Below are 27814 nucleotides of genomic sequence, written 5' to 3' on the forward strand. Positions count from 1 at the left end.
CAACTCGGACTAAACCGGAAAATCTTAATTTGGAAAGTGCTTAAAATGGGAGAGTGCGTGGCTGGGCAGCAGTCTTTTTTTTTTTTTTTTCCCCAGATTATTTGAACGCAGAGTTACAGAGAGGTCTTCCATCTGGCTCACTCCCCCAAATGGCCATAAAGGCCGGAGTTGGGCTGATGAGGAGCTTCTTCCGGGTCTTCCCGCGCGGGTGCAGGGGCCCAAGGACTTGGGCCATCTTCTGCTTTCCCAGGCCACAGCAGAGAGCTGGAGCGGAAGTGGAGCAGCCGGGACTCGAACCGGCGCCCACATGGGATGCGGGAGCTGCAGGCGGCTGCCTTGCCCGCTAGGGCGCAGCGCCGGCCCCAGGGCTCTCGGCAACACCGGAGACATCAGAGCTCGGCTAACCGAGGGCGCCAGACTTGCCGGTGCCGGCGGCTCGCTCCGCGGAGAGCTGGGCTGGCCCCTGGCCGGAAACGCTGCGCTTTGAGGGGACGGGGCCCCCCCACCCCCGGGCCTGTCTGCCTGGACCTGATGGCGGGAGCCGCCCCCGCGCGTGCCTGCCGGGACGACGGAGGCGCAGGCAGCGAGAGCGAGGGTCCCTGGCGGGGGCGGACCCCGGGCCCCCGACGACGAGGGCTCCCCTCGGGGGAGGGGCCTCGCCCCGCGGGGCGCGCGGGCGCCCCCACAACCGGGCAGCGCACGGGGCGCCCCTCGTTCCAAACGTCCGCTGCCGCGAGGCCCCGGCTGGAGGCTGGGACCCTGCCCGGCCGGCGTTGGAGGCGGCCCCGGCCGGCGACCGTCGTCGGCGCGGCTGGGCCCAGGCACAGGGGCGCGGCGAGGGGTCCGGGGGCGGGGGACACGCAGGGCGCACGATGCCGCCCGCGGCGGCCACCTCGGTGACCCTGCGGGAGCTGGCCGACCTGGCCATCGGCACCCCGGAGGTGGGCGCCGTCAACTTCACGGCCCTGCACACGCTCATCGTGGCCATGCTGAAGCACCTGAGCCTGCTGGGCACGCGCGTGGACTACCAATCGGCCTCGGAGCCCGGCGGCTCGCTGGAGCCCACCTGGTCCTCGCACAGCGCCCCGCACCTGTCGGCAGAGACGCCGGCGCCCAGAGAGAGGCGTCGGAGCAGCAGCCGCTCGCAGCCGCCGGCGCTGGAGAGCCAGGTGAGGGACCTCAGCCAGCAGTTCAAGGCCATGGGCAGCAGGGTGGAGGACATCGCCTCGCAGGTGCAGCACATCTCCTCCCAGGCCAGCGAGCTGGACCTGACGCCCCGCCAGTGGCTGGAGGAGAAGAGCAGGCCCTCCCAGGGCTCCGAGAGGCCGGACCGGACGCACAGAAGGATCTCGAAGCCCTCGAAGGACAGCGAGGTCGTCCCCTCCAAGGTGAGCTGCGCGGCCCGGGCTGCAGCTGAGCCTGGAGCCGCGGGGGCAGGTGCGGGGTCCCACCCTGGCGCTCTCCCGTGCAGGCCGCGGGGCTGCTGCAGGACCTGGTGGACGAGGTGAGAATCCTCAAGGAAGCCCAGGAGAAGATTCAGGAGCTCCCTGCGCTGAAGCCCCAGGTGAGGGCCTGTGGGCGACGGGCACGTCCTCCCCAGGGACCCAGCCTGACCCAAAGGCCAGCGGCCAACTCGGAATATTCTTAGAGCGAATCGGCTTCACCGGGGCCGCCTGCCTGGGTGGGCGGTGTGAGATGGGTGCTCGGCCCTGCTCCCCTCCCCGCCGGGCTGGGAACTGCGGAGCCCCTCCTTGGCCCAGGACCCACCCCGCCTCCTGTCCTCTCTCTGTGCACGTGGAGGGTTCTGGGTGGCTGATGGCTGCCCTGACCCTCCGCCTCTGAACGCTTCTTCCAGGAGATCCTGCAGCGGATCGAGGAGGTGGAGAAGATAATGCGAGATCGGGATGAATTCCTGGTAACCTCGGCCAGTTCTGCGGGGCGGGGGTGGCCGCCCCAGCCTGGCCTCTCCTGGGCGGCTTGTCCACTCTCCCCCTGGTGTCTCTGTCCCTCCCGGGTGGGGTGCTGTGTGGCAGGCTCCCTGGTCCCTCCAAGGACAGTGGGTTCTCCCTGGTTCTCCCGTCAGCCAGGGCTGTGAGCCTCTCTGTTGTCCTCAGGAACTCGTGGGCCGGAAACTGAGTCTCATTCCTGGCAGAGAAGAAGTCACCATGGTGACCTGGGAGGAGCTGGAGCAGGCGATTACCGACGGCTGGAGGGCCTCCCAGGCGGTGAACATGGGGCCAGGGCCGGGGCCGGGGTGGGACCGCCCCGAACCCCGTCTGCGCCGTGCACTGTGCCGGCCTCTGGGTGTCCATAACTTAGTTCATAAGCTCCAAATCACAGACACATTTTTTTCTTAGAGATTTATTTATTTGAGAGGTAGTCACAGAGCGAGATTGAGAGAGAGAGAGAGAGAGAGGGAGGAAGGGAGAGGTCTTCCATCCTCTGGTTCACTCCCCAAATAGCCACAACAGCCAGAGCTGGGCTGATGGGAAGCCAGGAGCCAGGAGCTTCCTCAGGGTCTCCCACATGGGTGCAGGGGCCCAAGCACTTGGGCCATCCTCCACTGCTTTCCCAGGCCATAGCAGGGAGCTGGATTGGAAGTGGAGCAGCCGAGACTTGAACCAGCGCCCATATGGGATGCCGGCACTGCGGGCAGGGGCTTAACCTACTGCGCCACAGCTCCAGCCCCCAGACTGAAGGCACTTTGTTTTTTTCCCCCAAGCTTTTGACAATTGCCCAGACTGGCACTGACACGTGTGAGCAGGACAAAGTCCTAGGCACGGCCGGCAGCTGCCGGATCGCCCTCCATGGGTGCTGCTCCGGATCAGACTCCCAGCAGTGGCCGGGGGCGGGGGGCAGAGCTATGTCTGCCCTGGACCTGAATGCCAGGGCCCCACGTTTCGAGCTTTGCCCACTGGCCGAATGGATTCAGTCTGTCCTGGAGACCCTGTGCAGGTGCGGCCGCGCACGCGGTGTGGTGTGTCTGTGCTGAGATGGGGTGACCCAGACCCTGGGCCTTTGGTCATCAGAACACAAACATGAGCATCAGCTGCCCTTTTGGTCTCCCCCACCCAGAGGCAGCCGCAGACTGGACCTTTTGGCGCCACCAGGTGGTCACCTGGGGGAGCGCCAAGAGTTTTCCAAATGGGCTCCTTCTCAGAGGCAGTAGTCGGGGTTTCCTACACACAAGGAGTGACTGGGAAAGGTGGCCCCCGCTCTCACTGTTTTCTTTTAGATATTTATTTTATTTGAAAGAGTTACACAAAGACAGAGGGAGACCTTCCACCCGCTGGTTCACTCCCCAAATGGCTACAACGGCCAGGGCTGGGCCAGACGGAAGCCAAGAGCTTCCTCTGGGTCTCCCAGGTAGGTGCAGGGGCCCCAGCACTCAGGCCATCGTCCGCTGCTTTCCCAGGCCGTAGCAGGGAGCTGGGCCGGAAGTGGAACAGCCGGGACTTGCACCGGTACCCATATGGGATGCCGGCGCTGCAGGCGGCAGCTTAACCCACTAGCCACCAGCTCCAGCCCCTCACTGTGTTGTTTCTAAGCCCAAGTTTCCTACTCACACTGACGTGTTGGCCTGAGAATCAACACGTTTTCTCTGGGTGACAGCCGAGGATTCCTGCAAAACCTTAGAGTGCCGTCAGACATTGTCACTTGTCCAGAGGTGAGAGTCTGCACGCGCTGGCGCTGGGCGTAAGTAACCCCGAAGCAGATGAGAGTCCAGATAAACGTTAGCAGGTTTCTAAGAGGCAGGAGTACAAGGCCTGGGAATGACAGGTTCAGCCACTGCACGGAATGACAACGAATAATGCAGTAATCAGGAGATAATGAAATAAGCAACGGGAGTCCGACCCCCGCTCCACCCGGCTGCAGGGCTGCTGGGACCCCCTAGCGTAACCGTGGGGTCAGGAGTTTGAAATTGGGTGTTTCTAAGGTCAGTGGTGGGTTTTGGTGGACAGCAGTAACCCTAAGGCACTACGAGGCGGGCTCTCTGCCTGGCTCATGCGTGGAGAGCCAGGGCCGGGCGTGGGCAGTGAGCACAGGGCTGTGATGGGCACAGAGGAGTGGCATCCCCGCCCCCCCACCGTGGTCAGCCAGGCGGGAGGAAGGAGGCTGCACCTGCGCACGGAGCAGCCGGTGAGGGCTCCAGGCCAGCGTGGGAGACGCCCTGTCCAGGACGGGGCTGCGGGAGCAGAGGCGGACCGGCCCCTCCCAGGGCGTGTTCCCGCAGGTGAGCAGGTACATCTTCACACTTCGTCCAAATGGCCGCTGCCACCCATGGCGACGCCTCTACCTCCCCTCTTTCTCCTACTTTTTAAAATTCCTGCTCAACACCCAAGTCCACGTATGTGCTGCTGTGCGCAGCGTGATGTCCCAGTGCATGGGATCATGCGTCCATTGACGGGCTGATTGACGTATCGATGTCTCCAGGCACGGATACAGCGTGTGACGACTGGAGTCGGTGGCACACCCATCACCTCAGACATTTCTCGTTTCTTTGTGGCGAGAACACCAACAGTCCTCTCGTGGCTGTGCTGGAATCCACGGGGCATCGTTGTTGAGTGACCCTGCTGTCCCATCACAGCCACTGGCTGGCCTCTGCCGCCCGCCACCGCTGTTCACCTGCGAGAAGAATGCAAGACCAAACACACCACGGAGACCCCGCCCTGGAGCTCGAGTCACAGCTGCATTACGGGGGGGAAACCGTCCTCGGTCCCCTGTGACTGTGACCGAAGAATTGACTCCAAGTGGCGGCCAGCTCAGCCCCCACAGGCCCGGGACGAGGAAGACGCTCAGCCTCCAGTGAGCGCTTTGCTGGGCCCCAGGGATGAAGATCAATTGTTCCCTTGCAGAAACCACTCGACCAAGGTCAAGGGCATTTCTCTGTGGAAGGAGAAAGCAGAGCCAGCGTGTCTGCGGGACCTCCGTGGAGGGAGGGGCCGTCCGAGGGGCCGCCGCAGACACGTCTGGAATGGCCTGGAAACACGTCCCCTCTCTTGTCATCCCGGAGAGCCCATATCCAAGTCTCCCAGCACAGAGAGCAGGAAACATGGCCCCACCAGGAGGGCGCCAGGGCCAGGTGCTCTGCTTGGAGCTGTCGGACAGGACCGTGGTGGTCGGTGTGAGCCGTGCCAAGCTGTGTGCCAGCAGGTGAATTTGGGGGACACTGGGGTCTTACAAGCAGCTGAGGCTGGAGTTAGGATTTCTGATGTCGGGGATGGGGGTTCATGTGTGTGTGTCTCAGGATCTGTGAGCCCAGATGTCTCTCACTTTAAAAAAAAAAAAATGCATATGAACTCATTTTCATCTACTGAGTGACAGAGAGACCGACAGGGAGACCAAGTGGTCTTCCCTCCGCTGGCTCACTCCCCAGGCCTGGGCCACGCTGAAGCCAGGAGCCCGGAACTCCATCCAGAACTCCTATGTGGTGGCAGGGACCCATGAACTTGAGCGGTTACCTGCCGCCTTTCCAGGCTGCGTGGGCAGGAAGCCGGAGCGGAAGCAGAGCGGCTGGGACTCTGAGAAAGCGGTGGCCTGCCCCGCTGGGTCAGGGTGCCGGCTCCAGACACAATTCCTTACGCCCGTCTCTCAGCTGAAATTCAGGTAACAGCTCACGGAGCCCCTCACCGAATTGCTGCAGATGTCTGAAGGATGAGAACCCAGCAGGTGAACAGTGAGGTCGGGACGGACGTGACTCATCCCACCTTGGCGTGTCCTCACTGACCCCAAGACCCAGCTCCCCCAACACACATCCCTGCGTCTCACGCCCGGATGTGGGCGTGCCTCCGTGTGCTCAAGGTGGCACCGGGGGCCGCGTGGACAGAGCACGTGGCAGGTTTTGGTCAGAAAGCCTTGCGGGACGATTGCGGGGCGGGTGGGGAGCTGTCTCGCGGAGCGCCTGACCCCCGGGCTCCCGCGTTCCTGGCCTGAGGCTGTGGTGGAAGGCACAGAGCTCACACAGGCGACTCTGGTCCCCAGGAGTCCTCCCAGGAAGGGGGCTGTGTGTCGCAGCGTGGCTACTTAGGCTTCGGGGGGCAGCATCCGGTATTGGTGTGGTTTGTGTTCGGGGTCAGCCTTGGCGCTCACTGCTTCCGGGTCCGGAGTGACACCTGTCTCTGCTGCCCAGTGACATCTGTGCCCCACGTTTCTAGAGCCGCGTTTCTCCCCTACCTCGGTAGCTTTTGTGTCCATGTTTTCCTTGAAGTCTTTGTTCTGTGAGACCCTGACTTTGCCCTTGGTCACTGTGGTGGGCTGGACGGTGGCTCCCTGGATACTCACGTCCTGGCCCCCCGGCTGGGATGTTGTGTACGGGGCAAAGGGACTTGGCTGAGGTGTGGAGATTCCCCGGGTGGATCCCATGATCGCCCAGGTGGATCCCGTGACCCCGCCTTGACGACAGGGAGGCAGACACAGATTCTGCCCTGGAGGGGAAGGTGATGTGGCCGGAGCCAGGGAACGCGGCAGCCGTCAGGAGCTGAAAAAGACGAGGAAGTGGCGCCCCCCTCGGACTTCCGGAAGGACGCAGCCCGGCCAGTGCCACAGTGATGTCTGCCCAGTGGAACTGGCCTGGACGTAGCCTCTTGCAGTGTAGCTGAAAATTCCTGTTGTTTAGCGCTGAGTTTGGGTTCACGCGCTCTGGTGGCGCCGTCTCCTGGTTCCTCGTTAGGCTGTTCACAACCGGCCGCTCTTCCCAGGTCAGCTGAGTTGTTTTTTTTTTTTTTTTTTTTTTGACAGGCAGAGTGGACAGAGAGAGAGAGAGAAAGGTCTTCCTTTTGCCGTTGGTTCACCCTCCAATGGCCGCCGCGGTTGGTGCGCTGCGGCCGGCGCACCGCACTGATCCGATGGCAGGAGCCAGGTGCTTATCCTGGTCTCCCATGGGGTGCAGGGCCCAAGCACTTGAGCCATCCTCCACTGCACTCCCTGGCCACAGCAGAGAGCTGGCCTGGAAGAGGGGCAGCCGGGACAGAACCGGCGCCCCGACCGGGACTAGAACCCGGTGTGCCGGCGCCGCAAGGCGGAGGATTAGCCTAGTGAGCCGCGGCGCCGGCCTAATATATATATATATATATATATATATATATTTTTTTTTTTTAAGATTTATTTATTTGAAAGGCAGCATTATGGAGAGAGAGAGAAGGAGAGACAGAGAGAGATCTTCCATCCGCTGGTTCACTCTCCAAAGGGCTGCAGTGGCCGTGGCTGGACCAGCCAGGAGCCAGAAGCTTCATCTGGTCTCCCATGTCAGTGCAGGGGCCCAAGCGCTTGGGCCATCTTCCTCTGTTCTCCCAGTAGCATTAGCAGGGAGCAGGATCAGAAGTGGAGCAGCCGGGACTTGAACTGGTGCCCATATGGGATGCCGGCGCTACAGATCATGGCTTAACCTTCTACACCACAGTGTTGGCCCCAATAAGTTTTCTGAATTATTTTTAAAATGTATCCAAAGGCAGAGGGACAGAGAGAGAGACAGCTTCCACCTGCTGGCTCATTCCCCAAATACCTACAACAGCCGAGGCTGAGCCAGGCCGAAGTCGGGAGCCAGGAACTCAATCTGTGTCTCCCATGGGGGTGGCAGGAACCCTAGTCCATGGGCCATTTTCTGCTGCCTCCATGGGGCGCATCCGCAGGTGGCGGGGTCAGAAGCAGAGGCGGGACTCAATCCAGGGGCTCGGATACCCGATGTGTACATCCCACGTGGCGCCACAAGGACCTCCATGGTCAGCTGGGCTTTTAATGCCATTTTCTGACGATGTTTCTGAACGTCGACGGAGAACCTGGACCCGCTCTGCTGCAGCTGCTCCTGCCGCGGCTTTCCAACACTGGCCATCCGTGGCGCCTTCGTGGGCTGTCTGAAAACCCTCCCAGGGCGTCCGGGTCCTGCTCGCCTGGTTTGTGGTGGTTGCCTTCCAGGCCCGGAGGCCTTTCTCGGGCACAGGCAGTGGGCAGTGTAAGCCGCCGGACCCCTGGCCCCACGTGTCCACACAGAGTGGTTCTGCCTACTGGGCATGGGCAGAGCCTTTGGGGATGGTGAGCCTTCGGGCTGCCGGTGAGTTGACTTCGAGTTCATCTAAGGGAGGTCGTGCTGGGTGGGCCCGACCTAACCAGGGGAGCCCTTTTGCGAAAGGTGACATGTGAGCGAGATGAGCAAACTCCCTACAGAGGGGGCCGCGCAGCCAGGATCCTGGGAGGCACCCCCCCCTCCCCCGCAGCCGGCAGCAAGAACACAGAGAGATGTCCGTCTACAACCAGCCATGAGGATCTGAATTCCGGCAACGTCTTGAACGAGCTGCAAAGTGAACTCTGACCCTCAAAACAAGACAGCGGCTTGCTCGGACGTCCAGCACCTGGCTGCTGTCCGCGAGACCCCTGCTAGCAAACCCAGCTGCCACGTGACTGGGCTTGTGGCCCACGGAAACTGTGAGGTAGTCAACCCCAAGGCTGCTACGTCTGTGGAGTGTGTTATGTGAGAGAAAACACGTCCGGGCCACCTCCGTGGATTCCTGGTGCTGAGAGGGTGGGTGGGCTGTGAGCCCCCCTGGGGAGGCAGTGTCTGACCTCAGAGCGGGGAGGGGGGGGGTCTTGCCCTGATCTGGGCCAGGTTCTCAGACACTGTCGATGTCTCTCCCTGGAATCGGCAGGTTCTTAGGGGAGGCTGCTTTGCCGGGATTGTAGGGCCTCCCATTGTCCAGGGCGCAATGCCCCCATCACCCTGGCCAGAGAATCCCCTGGGAAGAGCTGGCGTATTTGCCGCACTGCACGTGCTGGCCGATGGGTTTTCCCGAATTGCAGGGGGCGTTTGAAATCATGATCATGAACTCAGATCTTGAGTAAGAATGGCTGTGGGGGTAAGCTGCTCCGTGGGACGCCTGCATTCCGTATCGGAGTGCCTGGTCCGTGCTCCAGCTGCTCTGCGCTTCTGATCCAACTTCCCACCAATGTGCCTGGGAGGCAGCAGATTGTGGCCCAAACTCCTGGGCCCCTGCCACCCACATGGGAGACCCGGATGGAGCTCCAGGCTCCTGGCTTTGGCCTGGCCCAGTCTCAGCTATTGCGAGCATTTGGGGGAGTGAATCTGTGGATGGAAGATCTCTCTGTCACTCTGCCTTTCAAATAAATGAATGCATGAATCTTGTAAAAAGCATGTAGCCTCTCTACACTCTAGGCTTCTCATCTGTAAGATGGAGAAGCTGGACTGTATCACCTACGTGTGCCCCAGCGATCAGACAGGAAAAGGACACCACGGTTGTGTGAGGGTCCCGACGCAGCTGTGTTCAGGGTTAGAACACCGAGGGGGCGGCGGGGGCCACTGCTGGCAGGAGCTTCTTTAGTTTTTGAAGATTGACTGATTTGAAAGGCAGAGGTACAGAGAGAGGGAGAGACACAGAGCGAGGTCTTTCATCCTCTGGTTCACTCCCCAGATGGCTGCCATGGCCGGGACTGGGCCAGGCCAAAGCCAGGAACCAGGAGCTTTTTCTGGGTCTCCCAAGTGGGTGCAGGGCCCCAAGCACCTGGGCCATCCTCTGCTGCTTTCCCAGGTGCATTAGTGGGAGCTGGATCGGAAGTGGAGCAGCCGGGACTCGAACCTTGCACCCATATGGGATGTGGTGTTGCGGGTGCTGTGTAACCCACTGCACCACAGCGCCGGCCCCAGCCACCGCACCTCGTTCCTTTGTGTAGACCCCGGTTTCCCTCTGGCGTCACTTTCCTTCTGCCCGAAGGGCTTTGAAGTTTCTGGTACCTGGGGCGCGCCGTCGATGAACTCTCTTAGCTTTCGGAGATCTGAAAATTCTTATTTTGCTTTTTTTTTTTTTTTTTTTTGGTTTGTTTTGATGGGCTAGCATGTGGTGTGTGGTGGCGGCGTGGGGAGACTGTGTCCGCTGCCGCTGGGGTGGCGTTCCACCGTCTGTGGTTGGCGGCCTTGTTCAGGTTCCCTGTGTCCTGTCAGCCCCTGCCTGGCTGTCCTGGCGGCAGGTGCGGTTCGCCGTCGATGAACTCTCTTAGCTTTCGGCAGGTGCGGTTCGCAGCTCCCTCCGATTCGGTCAGGTTTTCCTTGTGTTTGAAGAGGAACTGTGTTGCCCCGCGGGTGTGGAGGTGGAGCGAGGGCCCAGGGGGACCCGTGAGCTCCAGAAGCCAGAGGAGGGGGGGTGGCTTCCCCTAGAGCCCGCGGAAGGACAGGGCCCTGCTGCCTCAGACCTCTGGCTGCTAGGACTGCGTGGCGGTGAAACCACATCGTTTTACACTGCTTAGTTTGTTTTTCTAGAAGATTCGCTTATTTATCTGGGATTCCGAGTTAGAGAAAGTCTTCCATGCAGTGGTTCACTCCCCGGATGGCCAGGGCTGGTCCAGGCGGAACCCAGGAGCTCCCTCCAGTCTTCCACATGGGAGCAGGCGCCCAAGCGCCTTTTCTTTTCCCAGGCCATCAGCAGGGAGCTGGATGGGAAGTGGAGGAGCCGGGACTTGAACCGGCGCCCGTATGGGATGCCAGCACTGCAGGCGGCGGCTTTACCCGCTTTGTCACAATGCCGGTCCCGTTGTAAGTGGCTAAGTTTCTGATAACGTGTTGTAGGAGTGATAGGAAACGACTGGAGTTAATGTACTAGATGGTATCTCCGAGGTCGCCGTCCACTTTGTTCCTGTGTTCTCCTCCTTAGATCGACCTATTTCTGAGTTTGCCGAGTTTTCTACCAGCTCAGATCTGCCAAGGAGCCTCTGCTCCGTTCTAGAATTTCCAGGGGCCAGCGTTGTGGCGTGGCGGGTTAGGCCGCTGTGTGCAATGACAGCATCTCATCTGGGCACTGGTTCGAGTCCTGGCTGCTCCACTTCTAGTCCAGCTCCCTGCTAATGTACCTGGGAGAGTAGCGGAAGGCCCTGCACCCATGTGGGAGACCAGATGGAGCCCCTGGCTCCTGACTTCAGCTGGCCCAGCCCTGGCCACTGTGGCCATGTAGGGAGTGAACCAGTAGATGGAAGGTTGTCTCTGTGCATCTTCCTCGCCCTCTCTGTAACTCTGACTTTCAAATACATACATCTTTAAACAAAAAAGATTCTAGTTTTCTCTTGGAAATATTCTGTTTTGGTATTTATGTTCCCTATTTGAGGATGAATCTGATTTCATCCTTTGGTGGTTTCCTTCAGTTTTTTGAATGCATTTCTTTTTTTTTTTTTTTTAAGATTTATTTATTTGAAAGATGGAGTTACAGAGAGAGGTAGAGCCAGAGAGAGAGAGGTCCTCCATCCTCTGGTTCACTCCCCAAATGGCTGCAATGGCCAGAGCTGAGCTGATCTGAAGCCAGGAGCCAGGAGCTTCTTCTGGGTCTCCCACGTGGGTGCAGGGGCCCAAGCACTTGGGCCATCTTCTGCTTTCCCAGGCCACAGCAGAGAGCTGGATCGGAAGTGGAGCAGCCGGGACTCGAATCGGTGCCCGTATGGGATGCCGGCCCTGCAGGTGGTGCTTTACCTGCTCCCCACAGCACCGGCCCCCCTTTGGCTGCTTTTAATACTTTTTCTTTATCACTGGCTTTGAGCAATTGACAACGTGCCATGTGTCATTTCCTTCATCATGTATGTGTTTGAGTGCATGAACTTCTTGTACCTCTGAGTTTAGAGTTTCATCAAGTCTGTACAGTTTGGGGCCGTTTCACACATCTTTTTTCTGTCTCCTCCTTTTCCTCTCCTTCAGGGATTCTTACCACACACACACACACACACACACCAGGCAGACGTGCACACTGGCACACATACTGGCACACACATGAACACACAGACACACAAGCACACACAGATACAATAGGCAGACACACAGGCACACACACAGAGACACAGAGACACATACAATAGGCAGACACACATACAGACACCACAGGTGGACACACACACAGACGCACACACAGGCACCCACACACGTTATCTAGCATCTCGTTCATGCGCTCTTCATATTTCTATTTCGATTTCTCTCTGGTTTCGTTTCTCGGTTTCTGTTGCTATACCCTCAAGTCCCATCACCTTCTGTTCCGTCATAAGTCGCCCAGGGTGTGTTCCACCGCAGACACTGTAGTCTTCATCTTCATATGTTCAATTTAGGTCTTTTTTTCTTTTAAAAATATTATTTATTTGTTTATTTGAAAGGCAGAGTGACGGGGTGGGGGAGAGAGATCAGTCTACCTTCCATCTACTGGTTCATTCTGCAAATGGCCACAACGGCCAGGGCTGAGCCAAGGTGAAGCCAGGAGCCTGGAACTGCATCCGGGTCTCCCACATGGGTGCAGGAACCCAGGCACTTGGGCCATCGTCCACTGTTTCCCCAGGAGCCTCAGCAGGGAGCTGGATTGGAAGTGGAGCTGCCGAACTGGAACTGGTGCTCATATGCGATGCTGCCAGTGGCTTAACCCACTGAGCCACGGTGGGCCCTCAGTTTAGGTCTTTAAAAATTTATTTATTTATTTATACGAAAGGCAGAGTGTCATAAAGAGAAAGATCTTCCACATACTTGTTCATTCCCCAAATGGCCTCAACAGACAAGGCTGGGCCAAGCCCAAACCTGCTGCCTGGAATGTGGGTGGCAGGGCCCCACCACCAGAGCCACCACCTGATGCCCCTCGGGCACCTCAACAGGAAGCCAGGTCAGAAGCAGAGGCAGGAGTCTATTCTAGGCACCCAGATATGAGATGCACCTGCCCCCAGATCTTTATAAAATGCATACGTATCCCTTCCACGGACGTGAGGAATAACACCGGCAGTAATGTTTAATGTCCTCTTCTAAGGTGGACGTTGTGGCACAGCAGGCTTGGCTGCTGCTTAAAATGCCATGTCCAATATCTGAGGGCTGGCCACTCTGCTCCCAGTCCAGCCCCTGCCAGTGCACCTGGGAGAGCAGCAGAGGACGGCCCGAGCGCTTGGGCCCCTGCCACTCACGTGGAGACGTGGCTCCTGGATTTGGCCTGGCCCAGCCCTGGCTATTGCAGCCATTTGAGAAGCGAACCAGTGGATGGAAGACCTCTCTCTCTCTCTCTCTCTCTCTCTCTCTCTCTCTCATGCTTGATGGCGGCGTGGGGGGAGTATGTATGAGAGGGAGACAGTGGCAGGAAGCAGGCAGCCAGAGCCTTGCACTTAGTCTGGAAGATCGCTCGTGGTTTTTCTGTTTTCTCCATCTTTTATGAAATGACCAGTTAGGACGGCTTTCACACGTGTGCCGCTCACAAACATCTGGGGACCTCTCCTTGAGGACTGTGGAAATCTTTGTGTCCAGCTCAGCTCTTTAGGCTCAGAGGGGTTTATATTTTTCTTCCAACAGTCGTAGCTCCTGGTGAGATAGCCCAGACTTCTTTCCTTTCCGCCCTGGGAGTGGGTGTTTCTGACCTGGCCACTGATTTCCTTCTTCCTCTTCAACCAGGGCTCAGAAACCCTGATGGGACTCCCCAAGCGCAGAAGGCAGCCGTCCTTGACAGCCAGTGACCTGGCTCCCGGCGGGGCCTCCGCCAAGCATCCGAGCGCCGAGCAGGCTCTGGGTTCGGCTGGGGGATTTGGCCCAGATCAGACCATCTCGGCCTCCAGCGGCGCGGGGCAGCCCTCTGCAGTCACCAGCGGGGAGCAAGTCAGGGGCCTCCCTGGAAGAGAACAGCACCCAAGGGCACACGAGGAAGCCGGCACTGCGAGGTCCCAGCAGCCTCCTGGGTCTCAGGTCAGAGCAGAGGCGGAGCAGCGCAGGGGCAGAGAGCAGCTTGGCCCAGCACATCCACGGAGAGACGAGCGAGCCGCACAGCCAGGCCTGCAAGGACAAGGGCACAGTGGGCCGCCCTTGAGCCAGGGTCAGGTCCACCTGGGGCCAGACCATCACAGACTAGGGACGCCCGGCATGGGCCAGCCTGGATTACACCCTAGCACCGGTCCACATGGTGTGGTACCCCACAGGGTGGGTCAGCTTGGTATGCTCCCACCCAGCTTCAATGACCTGGACTCGGCACTAGCTGGCATGGATCAGCACGGTGAGATGCTGCCATCAGTAGCTGGCAGGGACCAACAAGGATGGGAGCTGCCTGGTGCAGACCAACATGGCCTTGTTCCATTCGGCACATACCAGCATCATTTGGCATTTCCTGGCACAGACCAACAGAGTATGGAGCAGCCTGGCATGGAGGAGAGTGGCATGGCGCCGCTCAGCACAGAGCATCAAGGATTGGTGCGGCCTGGCCTAGATCAGCATGGCTTTGTCTCCCCTCTTGCCTATCAGCACGGCTTGGTGCCACCTGGGTTGATGCCGTTCAGTGCAGATCAGCAAGGTTTGGTTCGGCCCAGTTTGGAAGTGTCGAGTGCCATACAGCCTGGCATGAATCAGCATAATTTGACCCAGCCTGGCAGAGACCAGCGTGGTTTGGTTCAGCCTGGAGCATACCTGCCAGGTTTGGTGCAGCCTGGAGTGGGTCAGCCTGGTTTGGTGCAGCCTGGAGTGGGTCAGCCTGGTTTGGTGCAGCCTGGAGTGGGTCAGGGCGGTTTGGTGCAGCCTGGAGTGGGTCAGGGTGGTTTGGTGCAGCCTGGAGTGGGTCAGCCTGGTTTGGTGCAGCCTGGAGTGGGTCAGGGTGGTTTGGTGCAGCCTGGAGTGGGTCAGCCTGGTTTGGTGCAGCCTGGAGTGGGTCAGGGCGGTATGGTGCAGCCTGGAGTGGGTCAGGGTGGTTTGGTGCAGCCTGGAGTGGGTCAGGGTGGTTTGGTGCAGCCTGGAGTGGGTCAGGGTGGTTTGGTGCAGCCTGGAGTGGGTCAGCGCAGTTTGGTGCAGCCTGGAGTGGGTCAGGGCGGTTTGGTGCAGCCTGGAGTGGGTCAGCGCGGTTTGGTGCAGCCTGGAGTGGGTCAGCCTGGTTTGGTGCAGCCTGGAGTGTATCAGCGTGGTTTGATGCAGCCTGGTGCCCATCTGCCTGGTTTGGTGCAGCCTGGAGTGTATCAGCATGGTTTTGTGCAGCCTGGTGCATATCCACCTAGTATGGTGCAGCCTGGAATGTATCCATATGGTTTGGTGCAGCCTGGCACAGATCAGCCTGGTTCGGTACAGCCTGGAGTGGATCAGCCTGGTTTGGTGCAGCCTGGCACAGATCAGCCTGGTTCGGTACAGCCTGGAGTGGATCAGCCTGGTTTGGTGCAGCCTGGAGTGGATCAGCCTGGTTCGGTGCAGCCTGGAGTGGATCAGCCTGGTTTGGTGCAGCCTGGAACAGATCAGCGTGGTTTGCAGCCTGGTGCATATCCACCTAGTTTGGTGCAGCCTGGTGCGTATCCACGTGGTTTGGTGCAACCTAGAATGTATCCACGTGGTTTGGTGCAGCCTGAAATGTATCCACATGGTTTGGTGCAACCTGGAATGTATCCACGTGGTTTGGTGCGGCCTGAAATGTATCCACGTGGTTTGGTGCGGCCTGGCACAAATCAGCATGGGTTAGTGCAGCCTGGCATAGATCAGCGTGGTTTGGTGCAGCCTGGCACAGATCAGCATGGTGTGGTGCAGCCTGGAATGAATGAGCTTGGTGTGGTGCAGCCTGGTGCAGATCTGCATGGTTTGGCACAACCTGGTGTGGATCAGCATGAATTGGTGCAGCCTGGAGTGGATCAGCGTGGTTTGGCACAGCCTGGTGTGGATCAGCATGAATTGGTACAGCCTGGAGCGGATCAGCGTGGTTTGGCACAGCCTGGTGTGGATCAGCATGAATTGGTGCAGCCTGGAGTGGATCAGCGTGGCTTGGTGCAGCCTGCAATGTACCCGATGTATCCGCGTGGTTTGGTGCACCCTGGGATGTATCACCCTGGTTTGGTGCAGCCTGGTGCAGATCAGCGTGGTTTGATACAGCCCAGAATGTATCCACGTGGTTTGGTGCAACCTGGAATGGATCAGCGTGGCTTAGTCCAGCCTGGTGTAGATCAGCGTGGTTTGGTGCAGCCTGAAACAGATGAGAATGGTTTGGTGCAGCCCGGTGCAGATCAGCAAGGATTGATACAACCTGGACTGGATCAACATGGTTTGGTGCAGCCTGGATTAGATCAGCAAGGATTGATACAACCTGGACTGGATCAACATGGTTTGGTGCAGCCTGGATTAGATCAGCATGGTTTGGTGCAACCTGGATTGGATCAACGTGGTTTGGTGCAGCCTGGATTAGATCAGCATGGTTTGGTGCAACCTGGATTGGATCAACGTGGTTTGGTGCAGCCTGGTGTGGATCAGCATGGTTTGGTGCAACCTGGATTGGATCAACGTGGTTTGGTGCAGCCTGGTGTGGATCAGCATGGTTTGGTGCAACCTGGATTGGATCAACGTGGTTTGGTGCAGCCTGGTGCGGATCAGCAAAGTTTGGTTCAGCCTGGCACAGATGAGAACGGTTTGAGTCAACGTGCTGCAGAAGAGAGTGGCTTGGTGCAACCTGCCACAGATCAGCATGGCTTGGTCCAACCTGGTGTGGATCAGCAAGGTTTGGTTCAGCCTGGTGCAGGTCAGCTTGGTATGGTGCAACCTGGAGTGGATCGGCATGGTCTGGTGCGGCCTAGCACGTATCCCCGTGGTTTGGCACGACGTGGTGCCTACCCCCCATCTGCTTTGGGACAAACCAGCACAGATCAGCATGTTCCGGTGCAACCTGGTGCATATCCACACGGTTTTGTCCAGCCTACAATGGAGCAGTATGGTTCGGGACAACTGGGTCCGGATCAGCAAGGCGTTATAGTACCAGGAACAGCAGTTCGTGACTTCCCTGCAATTCAGGCTGATTTTCGGATTATACCACCATACCAGTATCAGCATGGTGTACCACCCCTTGCCAGAGAGTTATATGGCCAAGCGTCACCGCTTCTAGCCAGTCAAGGTTTGGCACCACCAGGTATAGACCAAAGGGGTTTAGTACCACCAGGAAGTTATTGGCAAGGTTTGGTGCACCCTGGCACAGACCAGCATGGCCCGACACCAGTAAGCACAGGGTTGGAGTCTGCACACCCAGATCAAGGGCATTTGGCACCACCTGGGCCAGATCAGCAGCACCAGGTGACCCCAGGAGCAGCTCTGCACGGTCACACACAAGCTCCCTCAGACTACGGGGGGCCCACGTATCCCGGTTACAGGGGCCCAGTGTACTCGGGTGTCGATCGGCACAGGCAGGATCCAAACAGAATTCCTGTCTCAAGCCAGCCTGGAGTTCCTGTGCAGACAGGCCCCGGGCAGGATGGGGCCTTTCTCAGGAGTCGCGACTCCCTTAGCTATCTCGGCAGAGCCTCGTCGGACAGGGGCGAGGCGCACGGCGCGCGGCGCGACTCTCTGGATAAAGTGGCTCCAAGCTTCCCCATGGCGGTGGAGACGTTCCGTCTGATGGGGGAGCTCCTCGCGCTCTATGCGGAGCTCAAGGAGAGCATGAAGGAGCTGGATGAGGAGCAGGCCGGCCAGACTGACCTGGAGAAGATGCAGCACCTGCTGTCCCAGATGGGTGGGTGCCGCGCGCGTGTGTGTGCAGAGCCGCTGCTCTCTCCGCTTCCAGTTAGGCCTTCCTGTCCCCTCCCTGGCCTCAACTCCTGGCTGCTGGGGGCTTCCTCTCCTGGGACTCTGAAAACAGCAGAACCCGTCCTTAGTCATCCTGGGCTCTCCAGCAGCCTGTGGGGTCCAGATGAATGGGAGGAAATGAAGGCTGGGGCACTGATGGAGCGGATCCTGGTGCCCTGGCCGAGGCTCCTCCAGAGGAGCTGTGGGAGGTTTGGGGTACAGGGAAGTGGCAGCACTGGGAGGTAGGCGGGAGGAAGGACGTGGGAGTGGGAAACATCACATTTGTCCATTCACAACTTTGGGCCCAGGAGTATTTCATATTTTAGCGGCGGGCCAGGGTCCCAAAGCCCCATGGAGTGTGGGTGTCGTAGGGGCTGCTCTTCCCACCGGCTCCCCGAGGTCTCTGGGGGAGGCAGCGCGACACAGTGATCTGTCCTGCTCCCTGGGGTAGCTTCACTGTTGCAGGGGCTGGGAGTGGAGACGGAGAGCCCACTGGACACCCAACTCCCTGATTTCTCACAGTCAAAAAGATCGTACCCCCTGACCTGCAAGAACAGATAAAGGGCTTGAAGACTTTGGCCAAAGAATTTCGTCAGGAAAAGGCAAAAGTGAGTACGGGAGAGTCCGTCTGCTGTGGTCCCCGGGGCTCCTCGGCACTTGCATGGAGTCTCGATAGGTCACACGGTCATTTCCCACCCACCATCATCTCTGCGGTCCTGGCAGAGCGGACACGGACACCAGGCATCACCATGTGCATCTCCTGGGTCTAAAAACTGGTGCTCAGAGCTGTTGGGATTCAGCTGAGCCGGACAAGGACGTCACCCCTTTGATCTGCGCAGCCTCAGATCCCAGGCTGTGGCACCTCCTGGGGCCGGAGGCCGTGGCAAGCGGCCGCTGCGTCTTCAGCCATTGCTTAATGCCAGCTGTCTGCATCCGTGGGAGGGAAGCCGGGAGGGGACGCTGCGCAGGTGCATGGACAAATCGACGTGCAGGAGGGACCTTGACTTGGGCAAGGGGCGGGTAATGGGGGCGGGGCTGGTTTGGGCAGCGGGGGGCACATTCGGAAGCGGGGAGCTGCCTGACCGCCTTCTTCTGTTGGGCTTGTAGCTGGAGAAGATACAAAGGATGATGGAGGGCGACGGGGAACAGGAGACGGGGAAGGAGCTCAAGAACGGGCAGCTGAGCCTGCAGCTGGGCATCCTCAGGTGACGCGCCCGGCACGGCGCAGCCACCGCTCAGCCCAGGAGCCGACAGTGGCCTTGGCGTGCCTGTGTCCCCGAACGGACCACTGTCCTTGGCGTGTGTTCTTCAGGGTGTCCACATCCAGCTCAAGGACCCAGTCGAAGTCCCCCGGGTCCCTCCAACAGCACAGCTCCGGGGCTTGGGCGAGCAGGAGGGAGCACCCTGGGCTCTGTGCCCCCTTGGCCACTTGCTGGAGCCACTCGGAGCCCTGTCTCTGCAGTGCTGCCCCACTGCCTGGAAGCTGCTCGGGCCAGCACGGCGGGTGCCCACCTCTGGGGTCCCTAGACAGAGCCTGCGGGGGTGGCGGTGGTGAATGACCCGCCCGAGTCCCTGCTGGCCAGGTCCCTGCACTGGTGGGCTGGGGTGGTTCTGGGCTGCAGTGGAGCCAGGCGGTCTCCTGTCGTGCCACAGAGTCACCGTGGCTGACATTGAGAAGGAGCTGGCCGAGCTGAGAGAGAGCCAAGAGCAGGGCAAGGCCAGCATGGAGAATTCGGTGTCTGAAGCGTCTTACTACCTGCAGGATCAGGTGAGGAGTCCGCCCTCAGACCCAGGGACCAAGGGCTCTTCTCAGATGGGCTGCGGGGCGTGGGGGCCCCTCATTCCCCCTTGGGGTGTGTGTGTTTGGGGGAGGACAGCTGTGCCTAAGATTCAGCCCCCTCCCAGCGCAAAGCCGGCTAGGAGGCTACAGGACATGGGCAGGTGCACCTGTTCCCACCGGCCCATCTCCCACTAAAGCTCCTTCTTCTTAGATAATTCATAGCCACCCTTGTAAACTGCACATGGTGGCTTTGATGCATTCGCAAAGCTGTGCAGCCATCGCCACGATCCAATTCCAAAACCTTTCCCTCCCACCCCCCCCCCCCGCCCCCCGACTCGGCTCTCCACTGGGGCCGGTCATTAGCGCTGAGGGGCTGGGATGATGGGACACGGCGGGGAGCAGGACGGGCAGGCACAGCAGTCTCCCCGAGAGAGGTCTGCGCCTGCCCAGCCCGTGAGAGCCACTGTGCTGACATCGGCGCGTTTCCTGTTGCTTTATGGTGGGCTCCGTCCGTGCTGGGGAAGGGGCGTCACCCTCCCCGTCCCACGGCCTCTGGGGAAACCTGATTTGGCGTCCCGAGGGCCCTGCTCACTATTTTAAGGACCCGTCGAGCGCGCAACGGGGGCCACCCGCTCTGCGAGGCCCTGGGGTGCGGTGACTGCCCCCAGGGCAGAGGCAGAGGCTCCGCACTGGCAGCGCCTGCCTGGACAGAACATGGCCGCCCCCTGCCCTGCCCCCAGCTGGACAAGCTCCGGACCATCATCGAGAGCATGCTGGCCTCCTCCTCCACCCTGCTGTCCATGAGCATGCCCTCCCACAAGGCCCCGGTCACCTCGGCGCCTGGCCAGATCGACCCCGAGGCCACCTGCCCGGCCTGCAGCCTGGACCTGAGCCACCAGGTCAGCCTGCTGGTGCAGCGCTACGAGCAGCTCCAGGACATGGTCAACAACCTGGCTGCCTCCCGGCCCTCCAAGAAGGCCAAGCTCCAGAGCCAGGTGAGCGCCGTCTGCGGCCTCTCTGCAGGTGCCCCCCGGGACACAGCCCCCCGGAGGGCTGCTGCAGCCTGGGAGGGCCTCAGGGGGCCTCAGGGTGAGTTCCCCATTGCCGAGCCCTTCAGCTCGACCCACCAAAGCCCCTGGTCCTTCCATGGGGGCTCAGCGAGGGCAGCTGCAGCCGAAATGGCTCCGGGGACAGGAGCTGGCTCCCTGGGTGGGGCAGGGACACCCCCTCCCCTTGCCTTCCCTCACCCTCACCCTTCCCCCTCTAGACCCATGGTGGAGGCGGAGACAGCCACATGTCCAGGGGTCCTTCCTCTCGGACACAGGCTTTCAGCTTTGGCCCAGGGCACTGGGGCAGGGGGCAGGGCTGTCCAGGAAGGCTGTGGCCCCAGCCCAACTCCCAGGGGTCCCAGACCACTTCCACTTCTGCAGGGACACCCAGCAGCGGGCCAGGCCCCTCGAGTTTTGTCCATGGGGTGGGGGGCTCTGTGGGTGTCCTCTTGGGGGGCCACAGGGATGGGTGCAGAATCTTTCCCACCAGAGACTGCTGAGAAAAACCAGACGGGCCTGCCGTGAGCTAATCCACTGGGTGATGTTTCAAGGTGGGGAGGGGGGCGTACTGCGGGTCAGTCTGACAGCAGCCCCAGAGCCTTCCTCGTACCCCGTCCCCTCGCCGGCAGGATGAGGAGCTGCTGGGCCACGTGCAGAGCGCCATCCTGCAGGTGCAGGGCGACTGTGAGAAGCTCAACATCACCACCAGCAACCTCATCGAGGACCACCGGCAGAAGCAGAAGGACATTGAGGTGAGCGGCGGGCGGGGCGCGGCCGGGGGGGGGGGGGGGATGCTGCCGATGCCGCCGCAGCCCCGCAGGGCCACCCATCGCTCCCCCTCCCCCCAGATGCTGTACCAGGGTCTGGAGAAGCTGGAGAAGGAAAAGGCCAACAGGGAGCACCTGGAGATGGAGATCGACGTGGTAGGTGCCTCGCCGACCGTCCCGCTGCCTCGCTGACAGCCCCGCGCGAGGCCTGGTGTGGAGGGGAGCTGGGGGGGTGGACGTGGACTCCCAGATCCCTGCCTGGAGGCGGGGACCCACGCCTCCGGGGGAAACGGGCCCCCTTGGAGGCTCTCGCCCAGGTCAGGGGCCTCCCACCTCTCTCCGGCCAGAAAGCCGACAAGAGCGCCCTGGCCGCCAAAGTGAGCCGCGTCCAGTTCGACGCCACGACGGAGCAGCTGAACCACATGATGCAGGAGCTGGTGGCCAAGATGAGTGGGCAGGAGCAGGACTGGCAGAAGATGCTGGACAAGCTCCTGCTGGAGATGGACAGCAAGGTGGGGCGGCTGGGGATGGACGCCCCGCCCCCGGGCCAGAACCACCCCTGCCTTCCTCCCGCTCACCTGGGCCCCTCCCCTCGCCCAGCTGGACCGCCTGGAGCTGGACCCAGTAAAGCAGCTGCTGGAGGACCGCTGGAAATCGCTGCGGCAGCAGCTCAGGGAGCGCTCGCCGCTCTACCAGGCCGACGAGGCCGCGGCCATGCGGCGGTGAGGCTGGGGCGCCCACATAGCCGTGCTGTCCTGGGTTTGCAAGACTCGTGTAGCTCAGGCCCCTCTGTATTACAGCTGAGAAGGGGAGTGGGGAAGGTTTACGGCTCTCTGGGCTCAGCTGGGCTGGGCTACACTGGTCCTTTGGGACCCCCCCAGGGCTGAGATGGGTCCCTGGGGACCCGGCCTGTGGTGGGCTTGAATGCCAGGATTCCCATTCACGGCCACCAGGGGGCCCCCCAGGCCTACACAGGGCACCCTCAGGGGTTCTTGGGAACCCGGCTGGCTTTGGGTTAGGATGGGGCCCTGCAGCACGTGTGCCTGGCAGCAGGTGAGCTCCCGGGAGCAGGTCCCAGATCTGCCAGCCCTGGGGGCCCCCAGCTCTGCCCACGGGGACCCTCTGGGCGGGACTCTCACCCTCATCTTGGTCCATTCCTGACAGGCAGCTCCTGGCACATTTCCACTGCCTCTCGTGTGACCGTCCCCTGGAGACGCCTGTGACTGGACAGTGAGTGCCCAGCCTCGCCCCCTCCGGCTGGCTCCCACCCCTGTCCTCCCCTTCTCCTGCCACCAGGGTCTCGGCTCCTCCCAGGCGGGGCCCAGCCAGGGGGTGCTGGAGGAGAGACGTGGGGAGAGCACTGGGGTACAGGTTTTCTTCGGCTCACCCCTCCTCTTCTCTCCCTGTGCCTGCCTAGAATGATCCCCGTGACCCCTCTGGGCCCCAGCCTGCCCGGGCACCGTTCCATCCGCCCCTACACAGTGTTTGAGCTGGAGCAGGTCCGGCAGCAGAGCCGCAAGTATGGGACAGCGGGGTCCTGGGGGGCTCTGTGCTGGCCAATGAGGCGGTGCAGGCCCCAGGAGGCCCTGGCAGGGTGTGACCACAGAGGGCGCTGGGGGACAGCACGCAGGGCCTGCTGGGTGGGTGGGCACTAGACCAGTTCCCTTCTTTCTTTTTAAAGATATATTTATTTATTTACATGAAGCGCAGACAGAGAGATGTCTTCCATCTGCTGGTTTGCTCCCCAGGTGCCCACACAGCTAGGCCTAGGCCAGGCTGAAGCCACAGGCCAGGAACTCCATCCGAGTCTCCCACTTGGGTGGCAGGGACCCAAGTACTTGGGCCACCACCTGCCGCCTTCCCCAGGCGCATGAGCGGGGAGCTGGATCGGAAATGGAGCAGCCAAGACTCGGACTGGTGCTCCAATGTGGGATGCCGGCGTTTTAGGCAGCAGCTTAACCCCTGCACCACACCGCCGGCCCCACAAGGCTGACTGCAGGGTGGGGGTCCTCAGAAGATCCGCTAATAACCTGCGGCACAGTCCTCACTGCGAGCTGCCGTGGGGCTTTGCCCAGGGCTCGGCCACCCTCGGGGGCTCCTCTGCCTCCCTTCCTCCTCGGGCCAGCTCCAGCACTCTCAGCAACCGTGGGTCTGCAGGGGCAGGGGCCGGCTCCCAGCGAGAGGTGGGCCCCGCCTGGGAGGGGCCTGGTCATGGGCAGGCGTCCTGCTCCCCTGGACTCCAGCCCCTTCTCTGACCTCCCACCCTCTAACGTGGGCGCACAGTAGGAGCTTTCGCACACTCTGTTTGGAGCCCTTGGGTTCCTGTGGGTGGGGTGACTGAAGCAACAGGGAGAGGCCAGGGCTGACCTCCGCTCCTGCACCCCTTTTGCCCGTCTGCACCCTCCCACCTGAGAAGACCCTGCCTGGCGGGCTGGCCCCTCGGGCCTTTCCCTGGTGTCGGCTGTGCCCTCACTGGGTCCTGCCTAACAAGAGGGCGCAAAGACATCGCTGACTGGGGTGGAGAGGCGGGGTGCCCCCAGGGCCCGTCCCACCCCAGGCTGACCCCCCTCCACCTGCCCGCACCCCGCAGCTTCAAACTGGGCAGCGGCTTCCCTCGGGGTGACCTGTCGCAGACGGAGCGCAGCGTGCGGCGCCTGCGCTCCATGCACTCCAAGATGCTGATGGACATCGAGAAGGTGCAGATCCACTTTGGAGGCTCCACCAAGGCCAGCAGCCAGATGATCCGAGAGCTGCTGCAGGCCCAGTGCCTCAGCTCCCCCTGCTACAAGCGGTAGGCGGACGGGCAGCCGGGGCCCCCCGGGGCCGGGCTTGGCTTCCACCCACTCATGGCCCGCGAGCCAGTGCCTCACCCGTGGCGGGGGGCTCTGCTCCCTCACCCACCTTCATGCTGCCCTGACTCCCGGGGCCCCTGAAGAGCTGCCCTCTCCCCTCTGGGGGCCCCACCCTCAGGGTGTCCTGGGCCACGCCCCTGGCGGCTCTGAGCGACTCTTTGCCATCCATAGGATGCCAGATATGGCCGGTTATACCTACTCGACCGTGCCCCGGCGCTGCGGGGGCAGCCACACGCTCACCTACCCCTACCGCCGCAACCGTCTGCAGCACCTGTCCCAGGGCCTGTACCCCGCCGAGGAGGTCCAGATCGCCATGAAGGTCGGGGCCCCCGGTGCCCCCGTCATCTGGGAAAGCCAGCAAGAGTCTCCCCACCCGGCCCCTGCCTCCCTTCCGTCCTAGAGTTATTTATTTGAAAGGCAAAGTTACAGAGAGAGGCAGACACAGAGATCTCCCATCTGCTGGCCCGGGCTGCGCCAGGCCAAAGCCAGGAACCGGGAACTTCGTCTGGGTCTCCCATGCGGGTGCAGGGTCCCCAGCACTCAGGCCATCTTCCACTGCTTTCCTAGTCACTGGCAAGGAGCTGGATCGGAAGTGGAGCAGCCAGGTCACGAACCAGCGCCCACGTGGGATGCTGGCCTCACAGGCAGTGGCTTAGCCCACTCAGCCACAACACCGGCCCTATCAAGGTGGTTTCTTAATCAGACCCACGTCTGGCCTCAGCGGCTGTCCTGCTGACCCAGAAGACCATGGCCCCGGCTACCTGCCCACCCGGCCCTGCCACCTCTTTCTGCTCTGCCCTGTGCCACCCAGAGTCCCCAGGACTGGTGCCAGGAGGCGGGAGGGCAGGGCAAGCTCTGGATGTGGCCATGGTGATGAGCACGTGGCCACCTCTGCAGCACGACGAGGTGGACATCTTGGGCCTGGATGGGCACATTTACAAGGGGCGGATGGATACGAGACTGCCCGGCATCATAACCAAGGAAGGTGAGTGCCAGGGAGCAGGGACCTCCACGTCCTGGGGGCCGGGCACTTCTCTGGACCTCCACAGCCCGGGTGCCCGCCGTCTCCACGTCTCCGAGCATCTGGGTCTCTCCAAAAGCCACTGGGTAAGAGCTTGCAGGTCGGGGCAGCTGGCCAGCGTCAGCCAACAGGCAGCCCCCTCTTTGGCTCGCCAGCCTTGCTCTCCCACCGCTCTGCCTCTGTTCCCAGCTTCCGCCCGGCCAAGTCCTACTTTTCCTCAAACTCAGCAAAACCCCCTCTGCTGAGCCCACCCCGTGAGGACCTCCCAGTGCCCTGAAGGTCCACTTCCAGTTCCCCTGACCTGCAGGGAGCTGCTGTCCCTTCCCAGCGTGCACTGTCCTGGCTGGACCCTCCCCTTGGGCCTGGAAAGCCCAGGGCTGAGCTCCCCAGCGTCTGGTCTGGTGCGGGGCTGACATGTTGTGGGTCCCCCGGGAGCATGTGAGTGGGCGGGCGGGCCTGGGAATGACCCAGGTGCCCGGAAGGGGCCTAGCCACACACTCAGACCACATCAGCCCTCTCCCACCCCCAGCAGTCCCCTAGAGCTTCCCCCGCCCGCCGTGTCTCAGAACCGACCCCTCGCTCCACTGTCCCCCCACCCCCGGTTGCAGGGCTGTCGTCCAAGCACAAGCCCAAGCTGTCCCGGCCCCACGTGCACAGGCAGCAGTCCCTGAGCGACAGCAGCCAGCCGCCCTCCCGGCCTCAGAGCGCGCAGACCCTGGCAGGCAGCCACACAGGTAGCTTCCCTCCACGCGGCCTGGGCGCTGCCGCTGCGCCGCCCCTTCCTGCCTGGGCTGCTTTAGACTCTGTTTCCCGGAAGACAGGAAGGTCGGGAGGGAGAAGAGAGAAAGTGGGTTCCGGCTGCCTGACTGACACAACAGGGCTGCGGGGCGGGCTCTTGCTGGCCCCAGCTCAGAGGAGGAAATGGGGCGGCGTGCACCCCGCACTCTGTGGCTCCAGGCCCTGACCCTGCCCCCGTCTGCAGTGCTGACACCTGGAGGGGTGCTTGTGGCCCCCAGTTCAGCCCCCAGACCCTGGGGCCCTTGCTGGGACACGGGGCCAGAGAGAGAGACTGACCCGGACCCAGGAGGCCGCTCCTGCCAGTGACTGAGCAGGCCTTGCCCCCCCCTCACCTGATTCCTCCTGTCACCAGGAGTGCTGGCCTAGGGCCCCTAAGCTTAGGCCCCCTGTGACAATCGCATAAGAGCTGACCCCCGAGCTGCTGGACGGATGCGCCCACAGCACCTTGCAGGAGGTTCCAGGACGCCCTGGGGCCTGCACATCACCACCCTCCCACCCCAGCACTCGAGCGCCTGTGGCTGAGGGAGGCGTGAAGCCACGGGTGGTCACCGTGCTCGGGCCTCTGGCGAGGGCTCCCCACACACCACGCACTGCTTAGGAGATCAACACTTAGCAACCTTTGTTTCTTTTAATGATTTATTTGAAAGGCAGAGTTAGAGAGGGAGGGAGAGACAGAGAGAGACAGACTGATCTTCCATCTGCTGGTTCAGTCCCCAGATGGCTGGGGCTGGGCCAGGTCAAAAAGCTAGGAGCCTGGAGCCCCATCTGGGTCCCCCACGTGGGTGCAGGAGCCCAAGCCCTTGGGCCATCCTCTGCTGCTTTCCCAGGTGCATTAGCAGGGAGCTGCATGGGAAGCGGAGCAGCCGGGACTTGAACCGGTGCCCATAGGGGATGCTGGCATCACAGGCAACACATCCCGGCAGCTTACCCTGCTGTGCCTCGATGCCGGCCATGTAGGAACCAATTTTAAGTCAAAACGCTTAAGAGGTAAAGGGACCGTTGCTTGCCCCACTTACAGCTGGGAATACTGAGGCACAGAGAGCTTAGGGCACTCGCCCAAGATCACAGAGCTGGAAGTCAGCCAAGCTGGCACCAGGGCTGGTGCTAAGAATTAATGGGCTGAAATAGAGGGTCTCTGATTTTCTTGGGGTGGGGGGAGCAGGGGTACTTACCTCCTTTCTCCCAGGCACCCTGCTGCCTACTTCCAGGCACTGGCTGTTGTCAGGGATTTCCCATGCCTGTGCGCCCACCCATGGTCCCAGAGCCAGCGCTACCATGGGGGTAGGCCCTGGGCTTCCGCAGGGCGGCTGTGGGTTTACTTCCTCATTTTTCATTCACAAAGCCCAAAGGGGCCTCAACTCGGGAGCTTGAGGAGAGCCTGCCCTGCACGTCCAGGCTCCGGGGGCCTCTGTCGGCTTCCGTGGGCCCTGGGCAAGCTGGAGGGGCCCTCGGTGGGCCTGCGGGGCCAGGCAGAGCGAGCTCAGCCCCTCCTGTCTTGCAGTTTCTTTGCGACAACAAGACAGACCGGTCTCCTCCGAGGGCCGGCTCTCCGAGTCGAACACGGTCCACCCCCTCAGCTCCTCGGACGCGGCGGCCCTGCCAGGGCTGCAGAGGCGCCTGGACGTGCCTCCCGGGGAGGGCCTCGAGGAGCCCACGCGGGGGCCGCGCTCCACCCCTGCCCACTGAGCAGAGCTATAAATAAATATTTCAGAAGAGGCGGGGTCTGGGGCGCCTCTGAGGTCCGGGCGGGGAGATGGGCGGGAGGCCGCCCCAGGGCCAGCGTGGCCCACCTGTTCTGGGAGAGGTCTGGTCTGGAGCCGATCTGAGGGTGCTGGGCTTACCCTGCAACCCATCAGCTCTGGTGCCGCTGCCCGCCGGGGCTCCAGCCCTGCATTCAAGGGTGGTCCCACTCCCTCCGGCACTCTGGGCAGTTGGGACCCCTGTACCCTGGAGGTGAGGGCGGCAGCTGCCTGCTACAGGCTCAGGAGTCCCAGGCAAACCCTGAGCCCCCGGGCAGGTGTCCGTCTGCCCGGAGTGGAGACAGCGGGGG

At 61.3% G+C, this 27814-nt stretch overlaps 1 protein-coding gene across 1 annotated transcript; it reads left to right on the forward strand.

Annotated features, from left to right (window-relative positions):
* Positions 1–872: 872 nt before the first annotated feature.
* QRICH2 (glutamine rich 2) lies at positions 873–27450 on the forward strand. The gene is given in 22 exon segments (XM_062175236.1): positions 873–1324; positions 1801–1915; positions 2115–2225; positions 13391–14657; positions 15435–15650; positions 15894–16322; positions 16377–17444; positions 18020–18105; positions 18605–18702; positions 19151–19265; positions 20018–20272; positions 20956–21078; positions 21175–21249; positions 21441–21605; positions 21694–21815; positions 22258–22323; positions 22511–22612; positions 23684–23884; positions 24117–24264; positions 24843–24930; positions 25575–25700; positions 27266–27450. Coding segments are annotated over 22 exon segments (5613 nt in total).
* Positions 27451–27814: the final 364 nt, after the last annotated feature.

The sequence above is a fragment of the Lepus europaeus genome, chromosome 18 (genome assembly GCF_033115175.1).
Source record: "Lepus europaeus isolate LE1 chromosome 18, mLepTim1.pri, whole genome shotgun sequence".
NCBI lineage: Eukaryota > Metazoa > Chordata > Mammalia > Lagomorpha > Leporidae > Lepus > Lepus europaeus.